Source organism: Microcaecilia unicolor, chromosome 6 (assembly GCF_901765095.1).
Source record: "Microcaecilia unicolor chromosome 6, aMicUni1.1, whole genome shotgun sequence".
NCBI lineage: Eukaryota > Metazoa > Chordata > Amphibia > Gymnophiona > Siphonopidae > Microcaecilia > Microcaecilia unicolor.
In genome coordinates this window covers 71,817,029-71,836,765 of record NC_044036.1, presented here as the reverse complement: position 1 = coordinate 71,836,765, position 19,737 = coordinate 71,817,029, and the positions used below count along the sequence as shown (strand labels likewise).

The following is a 19,737-nucleotide window of genomic DNA, read 5'->3' as shown; positions in this document are numbered from 1 at the left end:
ATGGAAGAATTTGCAGGAAAATTTCTGACCAGGTAGATCACTTTAGATATACACGTTATTACACTTTCGTCAAGTCCTGCTTTCTTGTTTACTGGCAGGGGAAGTGCACGCAGCTGTCACCTAAAAGACATACAATTACGGCTTTTTACCTTAATTGTTACGTAGCAGTGAGTGCCCAAGGACGGGTCATTCAGGCAGGCAGGGGGATGCTCTCGGATCTTACACTGAAACGCTTGGGTTGGCCTCCTTCCCATGCTCCAAAAAAGTTTGAGCACAGCCACGGAGGCACAGATCCCACAGTAACTATAAACCAGAGCCCAGAAGCCGAGTGCCCGAATTTTCACCACCAATCTACTTAGTATCAACTGCAAATCGTCAAATAACTGCGCCATTACAGGAATGCAGGAGGCAACCAGAGCACTTTGTACAGTTCCTCTTTTCCTATATGCACTTTGATCAATAGAAAGATAGACGTGCTTCTCCTGGGAATCGGGATAACAGCACTGCAGCAGTGGCGAGGAACGGAGTGAGGGAGAGACAGAGCACAGTACCAATCACCGAAATAATGGAAACCGGCAGGCAGCCTTGCACAGAATAGACGCGCGACGTCGCCAACCAGCTCAATGAGAAGGGCGCGTGGACGGTAGCCGCACGTGCAGTGCACGGAACAAGCGCACGCCGCGCCGCTGGGAGGAAGCTCAAATATAAAAGGCCTGAAGAGGGGGCGCGTGTTGCGGCGGCACGTGGCAATCGCAGAGCAAGCGCGAGACGCAACCTGTCTTTTTGCCATATAGTGAGAAGAGGGAGGGCGCGCACAGGCTGCGGCAGCTCGTGCACTGCGCGCGAGCTGCTGGCAATGGCAATGGAAGTCTTATTTGCAGGCAGTCAAGAATAGTGGCCCGTGTTTGGATGTGTATATATATTTTTTAAGTTCAATTATTTTTATTGTTTTATACTGTATAGGTCTGAATTGTGTGCCCAATAGTTGTATTATGCTGTTTGACTGTTATTTGCACTGAAGCCAATAAAAATACTTGAAGGGGGTGGGGGGGGGGGGGGGGGGGGAGAGAATAGTGGCCGGTGGCTTCCTATTCAGTTTAGTTTAGTGATACTGTACACAGGCTGCAGAAGCTCATTTTGCATCATGCCTCCCTCTGTTGATGGGATGGGGTGGGGACGGTAGAAAGAGCTTCCTGAGGCACTTGTTTTCTGTTCTGAAAGCAGACAGATAGATGCCCGTGAGAAGCTGAGATATAAGATGATTGAGGGGGCTGAAAGAGGAACCAGCTCTAAAGGTGCAAGTGGGTGCTGAGCACACCTAAAATTGACCAATCTCCTTCATTGTATCCAGGGAGGGGCAACTGATATTGTGTTCGGTGCCCAGGGCAGAAATTAAAGAGGGGGTACCCAATCCCCTCTCCTCCCTACCCCCTCCCCTGATTCCCGCTTCCCCACCCGCCATTACTACCACACCTAAATCAACTTTAAATTACTTCTTCACACAAAACACATATCTTCACCAAGTACAGAACAAGGAATCACACACAAATTAGAAATATGAACACCAAAACTGAATTGGGGCCCTCCAAGAAGCTAAACAGAAAAACTGGAGAAATAAAAACCAAAATGCCCTGCATTTTGTACTGAACACAATCAATGGCACAACCACAAAGGTGGTGGGGAGCAGGGGGGCTTAGAGCAGAGACGTAGCTAGGTGGGCTGCCAGGGGAGCGACTGCTCCCCCAAATGGACTTCTGATGGCGCTGGTGCCTATTTTTCAGGCAGTCTCACACAGTGCATGTGCTTGCCTTTGCAGTGCGTGCACCTCTCCCCCTGGTCCTAGTTTCTGGCTTAGGGTCCCCCCCCCCCCAAAGCTAACATCTCCATTGCTGTGGCTGGTGGGGATCCTCATACCTCACCAGCTGATAAACACTTCCAGGTCCAGCCAGCAAAACTCTCCAAGGTCTGCAGCCAGCAGCAGTATTTCAGAGCTAGAGCTGCTGCTGCTGCTGCTGCTGCTGCTGCCACCTCTCTCCCCCCCCCCCCCCCCCGTGCCTGTTCAGCTTTCACACATGCATGAAAACTTAGGGTTACCATATTTTGTCTCCCAAAAAGGAAGACACATGCCCTGCCCCCACCACACACCCACCCCGCCCCCTTTCACACCCTCGCTCCGCCCCTTGTCACACACCCCATCACCCCCCCTCCCCATCCCCTTACCTTACTATTGCCCTGGTGGTCTAGTGACCTCTTTGGGGCAGGAAAGAGCCCCCTCTTTCTTGCCTGGAGCGCTGCCCTACATACATCCTTTCTGTTGGTGATCTCGGCGCCGATTCAAAATGGCCGCCGAGAGTTGAAGTCTTGCGAGGTCACTTCAACTCTTGGCGGCCATTTTGAATCGGCGGAAGAGGTCACTAGACCACCAGGGCAATAGTAACTAAGGGGAGGGGAGGCTAGCAGTCTGCCTAGTTGTCTGGATTTCTGGACAAACGGGTAGGTGGGCAGGCCGTCCAGGACGGCCCGCCCACCAGCCTGCCCGTTTGTCCAGAAATCCGGATAAACGGGCAGATTGCCAAAACCCACCTGGTTGCCCAGACATGTCCTCAAAAAGAGGTAACCCTATGAAAACTGAACATGTGTGGTGGGGGGGGGAAGGGAACAGTAGTGGCAACTCGGGGATACTGATACCAGCTGCAGAGCTTGGAGATTTCTGGCTGCTGGACTGAAAGAGGTCTTCAGTTGGCAGGTCTTGGGGATCCCTGCCAGCTCATATCTGGATACGCCACTGAATACAATACAAAAACCATCTGTGATGCACATATCCCAAGCCTATAACGTAACAGAGAGGGAACCAAGTACAGAAGAAGTCCCAGCAAAAAAAAAACCAGCACAAAGGGCCTTTAAAAACAGAAGGGAACAACGTTCTTTCATCAGTAGTCCTATTGAGACTTACACTGCTGATGTGTGAGAGCTCTGCGTTTTATTTGGAGACTCCTGACCCGTGTCGGGTCTTCCTTCAATCAAAATTCACTATTAAAAGTTTTTTTTTTGGATGAAAGAACGTTGTTCCTTTCTGTTTTTAAAGGCCCTTTGTGCTGTTCTTTTGCTGGCATATCCCAAGGCTGACATATTCCAGTTAATACATTCAAAATAAAACACTTTTTTATACCTTTGTTGTGTGGACATTTTGCTTTTTAATCATTTTGGTCCCAGTCAGTGGCGTAGCAGGGGCGGTGGGGGCAGTCTGCCCCGGGTGCAAGCTGCTGGAGGGTGCAGAGAGCAGCCGCGTGCCTGTCGGCTCCGCCGGTTTCCTGTTCCGTGGCAGAGGAAGCAGGGAGCCAGTGGAGCCAACAGGCGCGCGGCTGCTCTCTGCACCCTCCAGCAGCCAAGAATGCACCCGGGAGGGGGGGGGCTTAATGCGCTGGGGAGGGGGTGTCATGCTGTATCCTGGGGGGGGGGGGGTGCGCTGTGGCAATCCGCTCCAGGTGGCAGCCGACCTAGGATCGCCACTGGTCCCAGTTTTGTTTCTGCTTTCTTGTTTGTCTTCTGCTAATTCTCTTTCCAGTGTCTGAGGTCAGTTTTTCTTTTTACTCCTCTCTTGTTCCATTTGCTCACTACACTTGTCTCTAGCATATTGATTTTTCCCTTTCAGATATTTCCTCCATTTTTTTCTTTTCTGCCTCTGTCCATTCAAATTTCACCCTCTCACACCCTTCTCCTTTTTAATTTTCAGCCAAAGAAGCTGCAGGCAGTATGTTTGACTTGCTGTCACGCCGGTGACCCTCTGAGAAGCAAAATGCATTTTAAAGTTAGACCAGGAAGGTGAGGGAGATGCCAGATGGGGGTGGAGAGAAGAGAAGACATGCCGACCCACAGGGAGCCCTCTGGAGCTGTGGGGCATGTCCAGAATCTCTCCAGCATTTACTGCACAAGGCACGGGCACCACATTACATACACTGCCTGATAGCTCCTAAGCTATCAGGTACTGAATGTAATGCAATGCAGAGCTTGCACAAATAAAGAAACAACAAGAGACAGAGCTGCCACGGTGGTGTATCCCCCCCGACACTGCCATATAACATCTGATCCCTTCTCCCCTGACACTCCAGGGTCTCTCCACCTTGTATCCAGGGGCGTATCTGCGTGGGGCCACAGGGGCCTGGGCCCCCGCAGATTTCGCCCTGGCCCCCCTCCCCGCCGTCAACCCTCCCCCGCTGCTTACTTTTGCTGGCGGGGTCCGACCCGCAATCTCCATATTTCGGCTTCCTCCGTGGCCATGTGCTTCCAGGAAGTAACGCTGCAGTGCTGATTCGTTGAATCCAGTTCGGCGTCTGACGTCCCAGCACGTCAGACGCCGAACTAGATTCAACGAATCAGCGCTGCAGCGTTACTTCCTGGAAGCACATGGCCACGGAGGAAGCCGAAATATGGAGATTGCGGGTCGGACCCCGCCAGCAAAAGTAAGCAGCGGGGGAGGGTTGACGGCGGGAAGGGGGTGGAGAGAGGCGGCGGCGGCGGCGGGGGGGGAGGCAAAAATGTGCCCCCCCTCTCTGGCTCTGGCCCCCCCTACCGCCGGATTCCAGATACGCCCCTGCTTGTATCTACCTTCCCCTGCTGCTCTTGCAAACCTGTGGCAGAGGCAGCACTCAGTGCTGTTCTCTGCCTGGCAGGGCCTTTCCTCTGACACATTCTGCCTCTCTGATGCAACTTCCTGTGAGCAGCAGGGGCCAGGTGCAGCAAAGACCCTGCCAGACAAAACAGCCTTCAGCGCTGCCGCTGGTGCTGCATGTTCGCAGGAGTGGTGGGCAGAGGTGGAGCACAGGGGGAGGGGTGATAAGATGCGAAGAAGGGAGATGGCAATTTTAGGTGGCCCCTACCATTGAGCAGCCCTGGGCATTTTGCTGGGCTCACTCAATGGTTGTTATGCCCCTAGTTGTCTGGTCACTTTATTTTTCTAAGTATGTTGGTCCCAGTCTCTGTTTTCTTCTGTTTTCCCTTAACTCTCTTGCCAGGGTCTCTTTGTCCATTTGGCGTTTCTTCTCCCTGTCAATGTCCACCATCCATTTTCCCTCCGTGTCACTCTCCACCCTGTCCAGTATTTTGCTCTACTCTGCGTCTGTATTCTTGCTCTGTCCAATATCACCTTTGTGTCCATTCTCCCTCATGTGTTTATCTCCTCTCCCTTATCTTTATCCCTTCCCCTGTCCATTTCTCCCTCTTCCCTTTTTCCTATCCTCCTCCCCTGGAATTCAGCAAATGTCCTTCTCTCCTGTTCTCTACCCCCCCCCCCCCCCCCACACACACATACCTGCAGGTCCAGTATCTCTCTCTTTTCCTCCTTCCCCCGCAGGTCTTGGCATCATTTTCTTCCCTTGTAGAAGGGCATCTCTCATTCATTTCGCTCCTCCTCCTGCTCTCAGTTTGGCATCTGTCACTTACTTCTCTCCTCCCTCCCTCAGGCATCTGTCACTCAATTCCACACCAGTTTGGCATCTTTGACCTGCTTCCTATTGCTCCCCCTCCTCCTCAGTTCGACATCTCTTACTTCCCTCTCATTTGATCATTGTAATAGACACTGATGTAAATTGTGGTATATCAAATTAATAAATCCAATTTCTTCCCCTCAGTCCTTTAAATTTGCCCTCAATCGCTAGCACCTGCTGCAATGTTGAAAACAGGATGTCTGTGGGCCATTTGCTAGGCCTTTCCTCTGCCAGTCCCACCTCCTCTGACTCTACTTCCTATTTTTGGAGGGGCAGGATCAGAAGAGGGAAGGCCTCATTGACTGCCCAAAGGTAGCCTGTTTTCATCACTGCTGTTGCTACTGCCAGTGATCGCGGTAAAGTTTAAAGGACACCAGGGGAAGATGAGAGGGGGAAGCGAGTGAGAGATGTCAAACTGGGTTGGGAGGGGAGTGGGAGAGAGATGCTGGAATGGGGGGAGGGGAAAGAGAAGAGCCAATACTGGAGGGAAGGGCACTTTGGCATGCGAGTTGGAGGAGGTGGGCAAATGCGTGTGACTTGGCACATCTATATCTGTCAGAGAATACTTTGCAAGAGTGGAGCACTGCGCTAATGACTTTATGGTCAGAGTACTAAGAATTAGAGGCTGACTGAATTTCGGTTTTGGAACCAAAACCAGATCGATAGTGGCATTTGGGCTGGTTTTGGTTTCAACTGAAAATGCCAGTGCATTTTCAGCTAAAACTGAAGCTGTGCTGTGCAACCCCCACTCCATTATTATCACTGAATAGAAGGAACACCTCCTTTCCCTCACCACCTGAACAAAAGTGTGCCCTGGCCTACAGTTTTATTGGTTAAAATGGCTGTCAGGACTTTCTGCAACAGTCTTGCAAGACAGCAGTTATGAGATTGGAACCAACATGGGCAGGAGTGACTGGGGATCATTCCTGCCCCAGCTAGCCACATCATCACCAAGGATATGGTAGGCCTGGATGGGGGGTGCTATGGATGTGTCCAGGACAGGGGCTCCTCTTGAAGGGGGGGAAGTTGGGTGAGCCTATGGCTGGGTCCAAGAGGGGGTTTCTCTGGGGAGAGGGAGGTTTTGTATGGGGTGGAGGTTCTATGGGTGGGTCTGGGAGGTGCTCCTTTTCCTCAGGGGGAAGGGTTGGAGGCACCTTCTGTTCAGGGCAGGGGTGCAACAGGTGGGTCCAGGAGGGGGGAGGGTCTACAGCTGGGTCTGGAAGGGGTTGTGGGGAGTGGAAGCGCTTTCCCTTCAGGGGGTGGAGGGGGAGTAGGGGCTGTTCCTGTTTGGGGGTTGGGCTGGGATCAGCTTCAGTTTCGGCCAAACTGAAAAACCTGGTTTCAATCGGCCTCTACTAAGAAGAGATTTTAAAACAATCCAGGAATATAAGACTTTTGAAGTTAAGATGATAAAATATTTTCACACCAGCAAAAGAAGTCAACGGAGATCTGGGTTTTCTATCATGTTATAAACCTTAAAATTATACTGTTTTGTCACCTTCTGATCACCCAGCCATCTCTCCCTGTTTCTCATGATCCAGCCCTACCTTTCCCTGTGAGACTGTCATTGGAATGTTGTTATAAATTCTGATATTGCCACCTTTTGCTCATATCTGACCTGAAGCAGGCAGTATTGCCTTTGAAAACTAGTCAAAACATGTATTTAGTCAGTGCAATAAAAAGTTATCATCTTATCTTTGGTTTTACATCTATATTACATCAAAAATTTGCAGCTTTACAAGAGTTGAGGGGCATGCATGTCAAATACCCCTGCAGTGGCATATTAAGGGTGGGATGAAGGGGGCAAACCACCCTAGGTGCAGGCAAAAAGGGGGGTGGCCTATGTTCACTCTAAGCTGTGCAGCCCCACACCTTTCTCACCTCCAGTGTTTTTTTTTTAAAAGAATGGATACTGCATCTCTGTATCTGAGAAACATGCATGTTTGTATTACAGAATATCGAGTCTGCTGCTTAAGCTGTATCCACACAGAGCATTTGGACCCCTGATGCAGATAATTTCTACCCAAACATGGCTGTGTTGGGTCACTTCAGTCATCAATTTTAGATACTGCAATAAAGCTTCTTTTTTTTTTATTGTTTGTTTTTAACTCCGGTCTCCTCAGATTCATTCCCTGGGTCACTCCTGCGTTTGTCTCATGGCAGGAACCAAGGAAGTCAGAGTTCTTAGCCTGACATGCCTAGTGACTTTGGGCAAGTCACTTCAGACTTCATTGCCTCAAGTACAACCTTGATTGTAAGTCTCTTGGGACATGGAAATAATTTGTGTACCTGACTGTAACTTGCCCTTACCTCTGGATTTGGATCTAAAATCAAAATCAGAGGTTAGGGAAAAATTTTGCTAGCTTGAATTGCAAAATTGAAACTTCACACAGAAATTCAAAAGCCATACTTTGTTTAAAGCAAATTATATATCACTGTTTATTACAAAATAAAGCAGTTGTATACTGTACAGCATTCACAAATTGAACCTGTAATATTTCAAAATAAATTACAAATCATTTGTTGATTGTCAAACCATTTTGAACTGCCTTCCCAACATATCATAAACTAAATACAAATATATTCTACCTTTGTAATCTTACATTCAAGTATTCCAATACAAAATAAACAACTATTTGTAAGTTTTAGAAAGCGCATAGCCTATTTAGAACTCAAGTCATTTTACGATCATGGATTTAAAGAAGAAATCTGCTGCAACTTACAATTCAATTCTATGCTAAGAATACAATGCCTGTGACGTGAAAAGCAGATCAGTGGCAATGGCCAACATTCAAGTGTGATAGGCTGCTTAAATACTGTACAAATACTCACTTAGGCACATGCTTCCAATTCTAGACAGCATATTCAGTCCAGCTGTATGACAAAGTGTTATTGAGGCAGTGGCTTCTCTTTCAGTTAAATAAAATACTTTAAAGAATATCAAGTTATATACTGGCAATAACTGTGTTAGAATGCAGCTGAGATACATAATACATTGGATAAATGTTCATCAACAAAGAGACCAAGTTCCATGCTTTTGTATCTAAAGAAACAGTGGTTCCATGCTTTTGTCTGCCAGATTTATTTAAAGCTACAAGTGCACTAATTGCTGAAATCAGTCAGTATTACAGGCACTTAAAAAATACAGGTTTAGCAGATTTTGAGACACTCATTTGTATGTTAGCTTTGTGCTCCTCTATTCTTGCATCTAGAATTTGCACCAGATCACTCCCATCAGGAACACTATTATATACTTCATGATGTCATTTATTTAAAGGCAGTAACTTAAGACACTGTGCACTTCTAACAGATGGGTTTTTTTTTTAATGTAAAGAAGCTCAAAATTAACTTTTTCAGCATTCAATAAAGATTTTCTTCAAAGGTTGCCATTATATCACTCTGCAGGTTCATATCAATGGTTCCTGCCATCTGGGGGAGAAAAGGAAACCAAAATAAAGTTTTTAAAGTGGAAAAGTCAGCTTGTAATGCACAAGTTTGATGCATCATGACCAGATTTGATATTTTACTTGATAAGGGCTTTGATTCCTGACATAAACTCAGCTAGCGGCATAATCTTCAAACATAATTAGAAAGTTAAAGGGTAAAACTTATCTGAGAAATATTTAATTGGGTGAAACATATACATACAATAATAAACTTATAAATATTCCATGGAGAAATAGTTACCCAGTCCCTTTTAATAAATATTTTGGATTATCTTCAGGTCATTTTTATTCCTGCTCTGTTTTCAGTCTTCAGCTGCAGTCTTGGATGCTAGACTAAACTAACCTAATGAGGATCTATAGCAGAGGTATGGTGAAGATAAGTGAAGAAAGATGCAAAAAGAATCTCTCTGACTGCAATGCTTGCAAAAGGATTATGTAGATGTAGCATGGAAACAAAAATGGGAACATCTGAAATCTACTAGTAGGTGATGACACATGAAAGTTAGTTCTAGCTAAAGTGTGATATAAACTGAACTGAATTAAGCATAAGACTAAACTGAGAACACAAATCTGAGGCTTTTGAAAGATTAAAAAAATGAAACAATCTGCACCCCTAAACCAATCTAGAAAGGGAGCATCTGAGTGTCATTAAAAAAGGTTATTCAGTCCTAGATCTTTAAAGAAGTACTAAATTAGATAAACGGTCAGGTTAACTTGTGAGTAAGATCTGTTCATAGCAAATTGTATATGTCTAATTATAGATGCAAGTTTGGATTATGTGTGCTTGTTTGTTTTTCTTTTCATTATTTTTCATCCCCCAAGTAACTTCTACAGGCTTCCCTTGCCATCTTATCTCCCTAAATGGCATGCCTGGGCAGCATTGTTTCCTCTAAGCTGTACGGGAGTCCTCCACCTACACCCCTATCAGTCGGGGTGCTGTTTCAATAGTGAGGGCCAGGCACTGTCTGCCAGACTCCAGGTAACCTGCCTTTCTATAGCAATTGAAAACACAATATTGAAGCACTCCAAATAACCCTCACAGGCCCCAATACAGAAGGGGCACCTTCGGCGCTGCTCTTTGGTCAGCAGAGACTGCCAGAGTAATGACAGCTTCCAGGGTGTGTCCAGTCCTGACCATTCTCAACAGACTGAGGACCTTAACATGGATTGCAGAGTCAGCAAAGCAAGTCTGCTGTTACTAAGATAATTTATTAAAATAAACGGTGGCATTGACTTTTCACTCAAGTGTATATTGTTGCAGATTGTTCTTTTTTTATTTGTAGTTTAACAGGCTCATTTACATCTATAGCCATTGTTGACAACACCCAAACTGTGCCTGTACATTATCTTGATTTACATCTTAACTTCCCATCATCAAAGGATTATTATAATAGTAATATCCCTAGGGCACATATCTTTGGTTCTTAGGGAAAGTACATAAACCTCAGCTGCCATAAATACAATGTAACAACCATGTAATACTAAAGAGAATGCATATTGAATATATCTAAATGCCAACTGCTCAAAAACATCTGCCAAACGTGTGAATTGGGAGACAAGCTCAGCTTTGAAAAACAATTAAGGAGCCCTTTTACAAAGCCACAGGAGGGCTAACGCACGGTGCCCGGTGGTAATTCTAAGTTTGGTGTGTGCCAAATCCCGTGGTACAAAACATTTTTCTATTTTCTACCATGGGGGACGTTCCCGGTGGTAATCGGCAGTGCAGCCATGTTGGCGCACACTGCATGGTTACTGTATGGGTAGCGTGTGAGCCCTTACTGCTAGGTCAATGATTGGTGGCAATGGCTCAGGCTGTACATAGGCATGCACTAGTTTTAATTTTTGGGCACGCCCATTTCCCGGCCAATTAAAAAAATGGATTTTATCCCAGCTGCAGTAAAAAGTGGCCCAGCGAGTGCCAAAAAACACTCCCACAGGCCTCTTTTTACCGTGGCTTTGTAAAAGGACTCGTGAGTTCCTAGCCTATATGAGTAGAACAAAACTTAACTTGCAACAATGCAATCACCCATCTTCTCAAAACAAAGGAATAGTAATTTGCTCATAAAATAGGAGAAAGAGACAATGGCCAAACACTCCTCTTTGATTTAAATATTTAACCATGTATCATTTGCCATACAGGTCACAAAAGTAAAAAAAAAAAAAAAAAGATCAAATGTCCTATCTGAACTGCACAATCACAAAATTCAAACATTTCAATATACCATCCATATAACTGAAAAAGTCAAAAGTAGCAAATGGAAAGCTAAAAATAATTATGTTTGTGCAATCCAGTTAAAACTTCAACATTTATTTTATTCAATTATCTTAGTAACAGCAGACTTGCTCTGATGACTCTGCAATGCATGTTAGGGTCCTCAATCCATGGAGGCTGGTCAGGACAGGATACACCCTGGAGGTGCTGTACTTAATCCAAGAGGGAAGGAAGATATCTGTCATTACTCTGGAAGTCTGTGCTGACCAATAAGAAGCACCAAAGGTGCCCCTCCAATATTGAGGCTTTTGATGGTTATTTGAGCTGCACAGGCATGCATTTTAGGGAGATAAGATGGCAAGGGAAACCTGTGGAGACTACCATGGGGTGAAAAATTATGAAATAAAAACCACACACACAAAATCAATCCAAATTTGCATTCATAATTAGACATCTAGGACCAGATTATATATATGGTGCTGAAAAAAACACGCTTAGAACTATTCTATAAACCTTACCTAAAGTTACGTGTGGTTTAAAGAATACGCATAGTGCCCATCCCCATGACTAAAATTTAGGCACATTTACGGCAACTAAAACCTGGTGTAAATGTCTGTGCCTAACTTATGTGCAGATCAGGCATATTCTATAACCATGTGCATAATTTATAGGAACACCCACAAACCACCCATGCCCCTCCCATGGCCATGTTCCCTTTTGAATTCTGTGCATTAGAATTTACGTGCACAACTTTACAGAATATGCTTAGAAAGTTGTGTGCGTAAATTCTAATTAGTGCCAATTAGTGCTGATAATTGCTTGTTATTGGCCAATTATCAGTGTCATTTGGCTTATTAATCAATAAAGTCGCATGCACAATTTAGCTGCACTGCCAAATTTGCATGTGCAACTTTAGTCGCTATATATAGAATCTGGGCCATACAGACTATCAAGAACAGATCCTACTCACATGTGAAACTGGCCATTTGTCTAATTTAGAATTACTGAATAATCTTATTTGTGCCACTCAGATGCGCCCTCTCAATGGACAAATCTGGAGACCGCTTATAACTGAAGATGTAAATTACTTACTGCCTCTCTCCTGCGGCGCTCTTGCTCTCTCTTTCTAGCCAAATCACGATCCTGCTGTACCTCTTGTATGCATTTTTCTTTGATCTCTTCTCCATTTTGTGACTCTTGTTCTTGAGTCTTTATTGTAATGAATTCTGAAGTTGCTTCTTTGTCATCTTCTCCATGGGCTCTGTAAAGAATTTCCATTTTTTTCTTTACAAAAATAGTCTATTCACTGTAGCTGAATTAGTAAATTAATCCTATAAGAATCATTGTTTAATTGATTTTAGGTTTAAGATTTCAAAAGCTTTATTTTATACAAATGTAGCAGGACCTCAGGAATAATCCCTCTATATGTAAAATTAGGAAGATTCTGGATTCCCTGCTCCAAATGTGACCTTTTAAGTATGGTAAATATTTAACCATCTCTCTGACCTCATGTACAACTTACTTTAAATCAGTCACCTTACTTTCTAACTCTTCTTACTCCCTTACCTATCTATATGTTCCATCTTCGCTTTACCCTTCACTATAAATCAAAATGTTCTATTACCTATTGTGTTGACATTGTAAGCAGTATACCATGCCATACTTTGTATTGTTATTTGAATATTTTTATTGCTGTAATTGCCTATTGCTCATGTTTGATCTATTCTTACTGTACACCGCCTTGAGTGAATTCCGTCAGAAAGGTGGTAAATAAAGCCTAATAAATAAATAAATGCAATAAAGGATGTAGCTGCCTGTCCATCTCTGGGCAGTGGGTGTAGCCTACTAGGGGTTTTGCAGGGAACCATTTGATGTCCTATAATTAGGGGTCTGGAAGAGTGTGCAGACGTTTTTTTTGCCAGAAAGGATAAGGGCTCTAGCAGCTGGAAGTGGCAGGGATCTACATCTCTTCATGGCCTGCTAGTCTCAGATGGAGGGGAGAATCAAAGGGAGAATATGATGAACAGAATAGAGTTAACTCTAGAGCACCCCCCCTCAGGTGGTGTGTTAGACATATCCCCTGGATTCTATATAGTGCGACAAGTTGCGTACAGAAATACAGTCTTATTCTGTATTTGCACGTGCAACTTAATTAGTCAACAAGCTAATCATCACTGATAATTGCCAACAAGCAATTAGTGACACTAATTTGCATTAATTACAATTTAGGTGCAGAATTGTAAGCATATTCTATAATGTGATGCATGTAAATTCTACATTGCATAGCTGAAAAGGGAGCATGGCCATGGAATGGGTGGGTTGTGGGTGTTTCTAAAATCTGTGTGTGTAGTTATAGAATTTAGGCATCGGGATTTACATAAAATTTTACTTGGTGTAACTGCAGATGACTGAATTTTCGCGTGGATGGGGACTCAGCGTATTCTATAAACTGTGCAGAAATTTAGGCTCATTCTATAAAGTACGCCTAAATTAAGGTGTCCTTTATAGAATACGCTTTGGTGTTTTGTTTTGGCGCTGATGCTTTAGGTGGGATATATAGAATCTAGTCCAATAGGTGCAAGTCGACTAAACTCCTAGAAGTTCAGTTCTGTTTTTGAGGAACTGATGCATCCCAAGTACTCCTGCAGGAGTTTTCTGTGAAATGTTTATACAATTCCAGACTTTTTATCTTTTGAGGAAGGAGAATGGTTTTCCCTGTGTGGTATGTCCCCAGAGGAGACATTTTGAGAAGTATTTTTTTAAGCAATAGTATTTGCCTAAGGTGATAAGAAGTAGAAATGTGAATTCATCAGCATGCATTCAGTTTGTTTGGTGATATATATATTTATATCTATATCTAGATATATATTTTCATAGCAAGCAAAAGAAAACAAAACAAGAACTTTTCAAAACAGTTGTCCCTTAGGAGGATGGTACATCTACTATCAATATATGGCTAATAACAAAAAGCAAAAAGTATTATTTATACACTGGAATTCAATGATGACACAATAAACACACCAACAGATAAACATCCCAGTAATACTAATGAATTAATTAGGACTTATGTTCGATACTCATTAACAAATCACACAAAGCCATAGATAAAACTGGATTGGAATTAATCTATGAATTATTCCCCATGCTATATGTTTTCAACTTTTAAGACCCCAAACTAAACACTCACACTACCCACTGACCTTCTTCCCAACAATCATACCGCAGATTTAGCACCTGATTCGAATTTCATCCTTTAAATTGCATCTTTTAAGTAGATTGCATTGTCTGCTTTCAGAGATGGATTTTGTGAGAGTAGAGGCGGCTATGGAGTTAACTGCCCTAGATTACTGTAATATTGTGTATCTGGGGTTATCTACAACTTGAATCCATTCATTGCAAATTGTGCAGAATTAAGCGGTACGCTTTGTGTTTGGCATGCTTAAAACTGATCATGTTTCAGCTCACTTAAAGCAGCTGCACTGGCTGCCAGTAACATTTAGGGTGAAATTTAAATTGTTGATGTTGGTCCATCACATTTTATGATACTACTGTGTATTTGAAGAATACTATTAAGTGTTATGTTCCGTTAAGACAGTTGTGATCAATGAATGCTGGAAACTGAATTGTACCTGCTGTGAGTCAATTTCATTTAGAAGTGACAAGGAAAGGGCCCTTTTCGATTGCTGGGTCTTTTGAATGGAACCGCTTGCCAGCTGGACTGAAGCATGAGATCCGTTTGCTGACATTTGCTTTGTCTGTCTTTCTTTGCTTATGCTGTTTGAATATTCTGCTCATGGATTTTGCTGTTTTATTTTGTGCAATATGTTTTATGTATTTTTATGTGTGTATATTGTACCTCGCCCTGGATAAGGATGTTGCGAGAAACAAACCCTATGAATAGTATGAAAATGGCATTCCTGTAAATCAGCACCATGAACCAGGTGAGGAGTTGCCCGAATAGCATCTGCAAAACAAGAATGAATAGCTCAACCTGAGTCTCTTTCCCAGAGCTCCCCCACCTTCCGAAAATTCTTCAAATGTCTGCCCTTAGATAATTCCCCAAAAAATCAAGATACAGAGAATTGGCCCAAGGCATCACCCTCCAGGAGACCTCTCAGTTGTTGCCCGAATCCAAAGGATAGACTTCCTCTAGGTAGGGAAGAGATAAAGTGTCACAGGTTGACCAGTGAAGGTGACTCAATAAAAACGATGATGCTGTCTATGGTCTAGAAGATTTATTGATCGACAACAACAGTGCTATGGTCAACACAGCCGTGTTTCGACCCAATGGCCTGCCTCAGGAGTCTATACATAAAAAAACTATCAAAAATTACATAAGAAAAAATTATATATATATAAAAAAGGCCATAATTTATTTGTTACATTTGTATCCCACATTTTCCCACCTATTTATAGGCTCAATGTGGCTTAAATAGTACCGGAGAGGCGTTTGCAGACTCTGGTGTAAACAAATACAAAGTGATATTGTGGTCAGGTAAGGCTCATGTGGCACAGCCACATTAGGGAATCGTACAACGGAAGAGTTGTGTTATGTCCATTATGTACTTTAGTTTTGTTGTGTTGCAGAGATCAGGCATTTATGTTGGATTGATAGGGTATGCCTTTTTAAACAGGTTAGTTTTTATTTTTTTCCCGGACATTTATGTGGTCGTACGTAGTTTTCCATGCTTTTGGTAATGCGTTCCACAGTTGTGTGCTTATGTAGGAGAAACTGGATGCGTAAGTTGATTTGTATTTGAGTCCTTTGCAGCTTGGGTAGTGCAGATTTAGGTACGTTCGAGATCCGCGGACGGGAACAGAACCTATTGGACACTCGCAGATGTTTCAGTGAAGGTCTCCAATCTTATGGATATCCATAAAACAAATATATCAAGAAAAGGATAAAAGATACATTGTAACCATAAAATGAAATGTACAGTGACACAGTAAAATTATATATTTACAATAAATATTATCAAAATAAACATGTAAATGAATGAAAAAAATCACAAATCATATATATATTTCTACATATAGATCCACATTTCGCCAAAAATCGGTTTAAGAAAGAAAGAAAGATGAAATCAAAAGAAGGGATGAAAGACTGAAAATATTTTGTACCTTCCTGTGTTTATGGATAAAAGTATGGATGGTACTAGTTGTACAGATGGGTATGTGGATATTCTTCACTCATCTATAATCAAAAAATAGGATATCAACTTATGGTGAGACAAACAAAATACATATGTATGTATGGATATATATACGGAGTAAGACAAACAAAAATACATATTAATGTGCAAATGTTGCCAAAGAGGAAATGAGACAAAATTATATATAGAGGATAAAAAAAATTTACTTAACAGAGTGAGTCAAATCTCACATATGAAAATATGTCAAACCTTTTAGATCTGCAGGGGTGATGTAAAATATTGGTCAGAGTTAGCCAAAAATGCATGTGGAAATGTGCCGCACCATATTGGTCTAAGTGCCATCTCACTTACAATATTTAAGCATAAGGAGAAAAGACAGACATACAACCATAATCTTATATCTGGTTAAAAATAACAGCCATATAAACATAAGCTAATATATGATAAAAAAATGGGAAAGATAAAAATATGGCTTGAGTGCTGCATATAAGTGGCCGTTGGTAAAAACTGTCTATTATTATTACAGCTATGAGCTTTGATTCAAGGCCTGAGACTTTGGATCATGATCTAAAATGAGAAAAAAATCTTACAAAAATCTTACAGGCCCATGACCTTAACCTGAACTTCAAGTGTGACTGCAGAACTCATGATCTGTTGTGCAGGGCCGGTCTTAGCAAGTGCGGGGCCCTATGCAGACCAATTTGGTGGGGCCCATCCTAGCCCCGCCCCCACCCACCCTAGCTCCAGGTTTGTGTAAATGGAACTGCAGACCATGACATGGATTTTGAGATGTCGTAAGTATTATGTGATATACCTACCAACTGACTTTTTGGGAGGGCGTTTTGCCCATGAATATGAAGGATACTAGATTTATCAAGAAGAGCTGTAGCCTGGATAGCTGTTCTACATATATTATGAACAACATGAATGGGACTATGGTTTCTAGATTAACAGTATGGCTACACAACTGTTTAACTAACGGAGTTTTTCCATCACATTACTATTATTGTTTTAACTCCTACTCCTAAAAACCCCAAGGAAAAATTGCTAATTACTGTCCAATTGCATCTATTCCCTTATTGGTGAAAATAATGGCAGGGTATATTGTTAAATTGCTTGATCTGGAAAAATTATAGTACAGAAAATAGTTGCACAGGGTAAATCTTTATTAAGTCTAGGTCAAAATGCGATTGTTATACAATGCAATCTATCCCATGCGTTCAATTTAGTCGACCACAGGATTTTATTATTTAGGTTAAATGAATTAGGTATCACTGTCTGGTAGCATATTATCTTGGTTCCATGGTTTTATTATCCACCTTATAGAAAAGCTAATAATCATCATACCTGGCTTGCCTTTGAATGGCAGTGCAGGAGGCAGTGGCACAAACTTGCTCCAGCTGAGCAGCTCCACTTCACTTTATTTTATTTTGTCGACTCGCACCAGGCACCAGCGATGGCGATGGCTCACCTCCAACCAGGCTCCAGTTTTCCCTTCCCGCTCAGTGACTCCCGCCTGACCTCGCGGAAACAGGAAATACCTCATCAGAAGGAAGGCGGGACATTGAGCGGGAAGTGAAAAGCTGGGGTGAGCCATCGCTGCAATTCTGACTGTCGGGGGCCGGGGCCGTCGCTGCAAGCCTGCAACTGTCTGTCAGGGCCGGGCCGTCGCTCCTACTGTCTGTCGGGGCCGTCGCTGCAACTGTCAGGGTCCGGGGAGGCAGGAGCTGACAGCGGGCTCAGCGGTGGGTGGGCACCGGACCGGTGGCGGAAGCGGAGCGGCTGAGCGAGATCAAATCATGATGCAGACCGAGCAGGGGTCGGTCGGAGAGGCAGAGTTGAGGCGCGCTGCGCAGGGCCCCCTTAAAAGTGTGGCCCCCTTAAGCGCGGGGCCCTATGCGGCTGCCTTGGTCGCCTCTGCCTAAGACTGGCCCTGCTGTTGTGACATTCATGCAGCAGAAAGAGGAATGGGTGTAGGTGGAAAAACAGAGTAACATCGTTTAGCAACATGGTGGTCACAGATGTTTTGGTGAAAAACAGAACAAGATAACTCCTCAGGAAGATGACTTAGAGGGGCATAATCGAACGGCACCGGCCATCTATATGGCCAGCGCCGCAAAAGGCGGTCCTGAACCGTAATATCAAAAAAGATGGCTGGCCATCTTTTGTTTCGATAATACGGTTGGGGCTGGCCAAATGTCAGAGATGGCCGGGTTTGAGATGGCCGGCATCGGTTTTCGCCGCTAATGGAAACTGAGGCCGGTCATCTCAAACCCAGCCAAATCCAAGGCATGTGGTCATGGGAGGAGCCAGCATTTGTAGTGCACCAGTCCTCCTGACATGCCAGGACACCAACCGAGCATCCCAGGGGGCACGTCTAAAAAATAAAAATAGCTCCCAGGTGCATAGCTCCCTTACCTTGGGTGCTGAGCCCCCCAAATCCCCCCAAAACCCACTCCCCACAACTCTTCACCATTACCATAGCCCTTATGGGTGAAGGGGGGCACCTACATGTGGGTACAGTGGGTTGGGGGGGTTAGAGGGCTCCCATTTACCACCACAAGTGTAAAAGGTAGGGGGGATGGGCCTGGGTTCACCTGCCTGAAGTGCTCTGCATCCACTAAAAACTGCTCCAGGGACCTGCATACTTCTGTCAGGGAGCTGGGTATGACATTTCAGGCCGGCATAGAGGCTGGCAAAAAAGTTTTATTTTTTGTATTTGGGTGGGAGGGGGTTGGTGACCACTGGGGGAGTAAGGGGAGGTCATCCCCGATTCCCTCCAGTGGTCATCTGGTCAATTGGGGCACTTTTTTGAGACTTGGTCCTAAAAAAGAATGGACCAAGTGAAGCTGGCGAAATGCTCCTCAGAACCAGCCTTCTTTTTTCCATTATCAGCTGAAGCCGGCCATGTCTTAACGCCTCCATCCTGCCTCACATACCCTTCCGAAATGCCCCCTTTAACTTTGGCCGGCTCTGCAACGGAAAGCAGTTGGAGCCGGCCAAAATTGGCTTTCCATTATACTGATTTCGCCGGCTTCAGGAGATGGCCGGCCATCTCCTGATTTGTGTTGGAAGATGGCCAGCGATCTCCTTCGAAAATAAGCTGGTTAGTCTTCCAGTAAAAGCTAGTCTGTTATTAAGCTTTTCCAGTAAATACTAATCAACTCATTACCATAGCCAATCAGTGTTAACCATTACATTAGCATATATCCAATAAATGGGATTGTTAGAATGATCTGTTATGTTAATGAGCGTATATAAGTGATAGTACTTCCTATTTCTTTGGAGTGAGACAGTCACAGCCAGCACCTTTATGCAAGCAGGGCTGCTCTCCCATGATAAACCAATCAATTGGGAAGTAATCCTATTGTATCTGAATTGGTAAGTAATCCTATTGCTTTCTCATAAGTACCCTTGAGTCTTTTATATCTGTAAAGTGGCTT

At 43.9% G+C, this 19,737-nt stretch overlaps 2 protein-coding genes across 2 annotated transcripts in view; both read right to left on the bottom strand.

Annotated features, from left to right (window-relative positions):
- EPHX4 (epoxide hydrolase 4) overlaps nucleotides 1–602 on the bottom strand; it is a 62,613-nt gene extending 62,011 nt beyond the window's left edge. Inside the window, exon 1 of the mRNA XM_030206724.1 lies at nucleotides 150–602. Coding sequence (XP_030062584.1) covers nucleotides 150–392 — 243 coding nt within the window. The 5' untranslated portion in view covers nucleotides 393–602. The remainder of the gene's footprint in view (nucleotides 1–149) is intronic.
- A 7,436-nt stretch (nucleotides 603–8,038) lies between these two features.
- BRDT (bromodomain testis associated) overlaps nucleotides 8,039–19,737 on the bottom strand; it is a 296,166-nt gene continuing 284,467 nt past the window's right edge. The window contains 2 exon segments of the mRNA XM_030206522.1: nucleotides 8,039–8,912; nucleotides 12,234–12,402. Coding sequence (XP_030062382.1) covers nucleotides 8,844–8,912; nucleotides 12,234–12,402 — 238 coding nt within the window. The 3' untranslated portion in view covers nucleotides 8,039–8,843.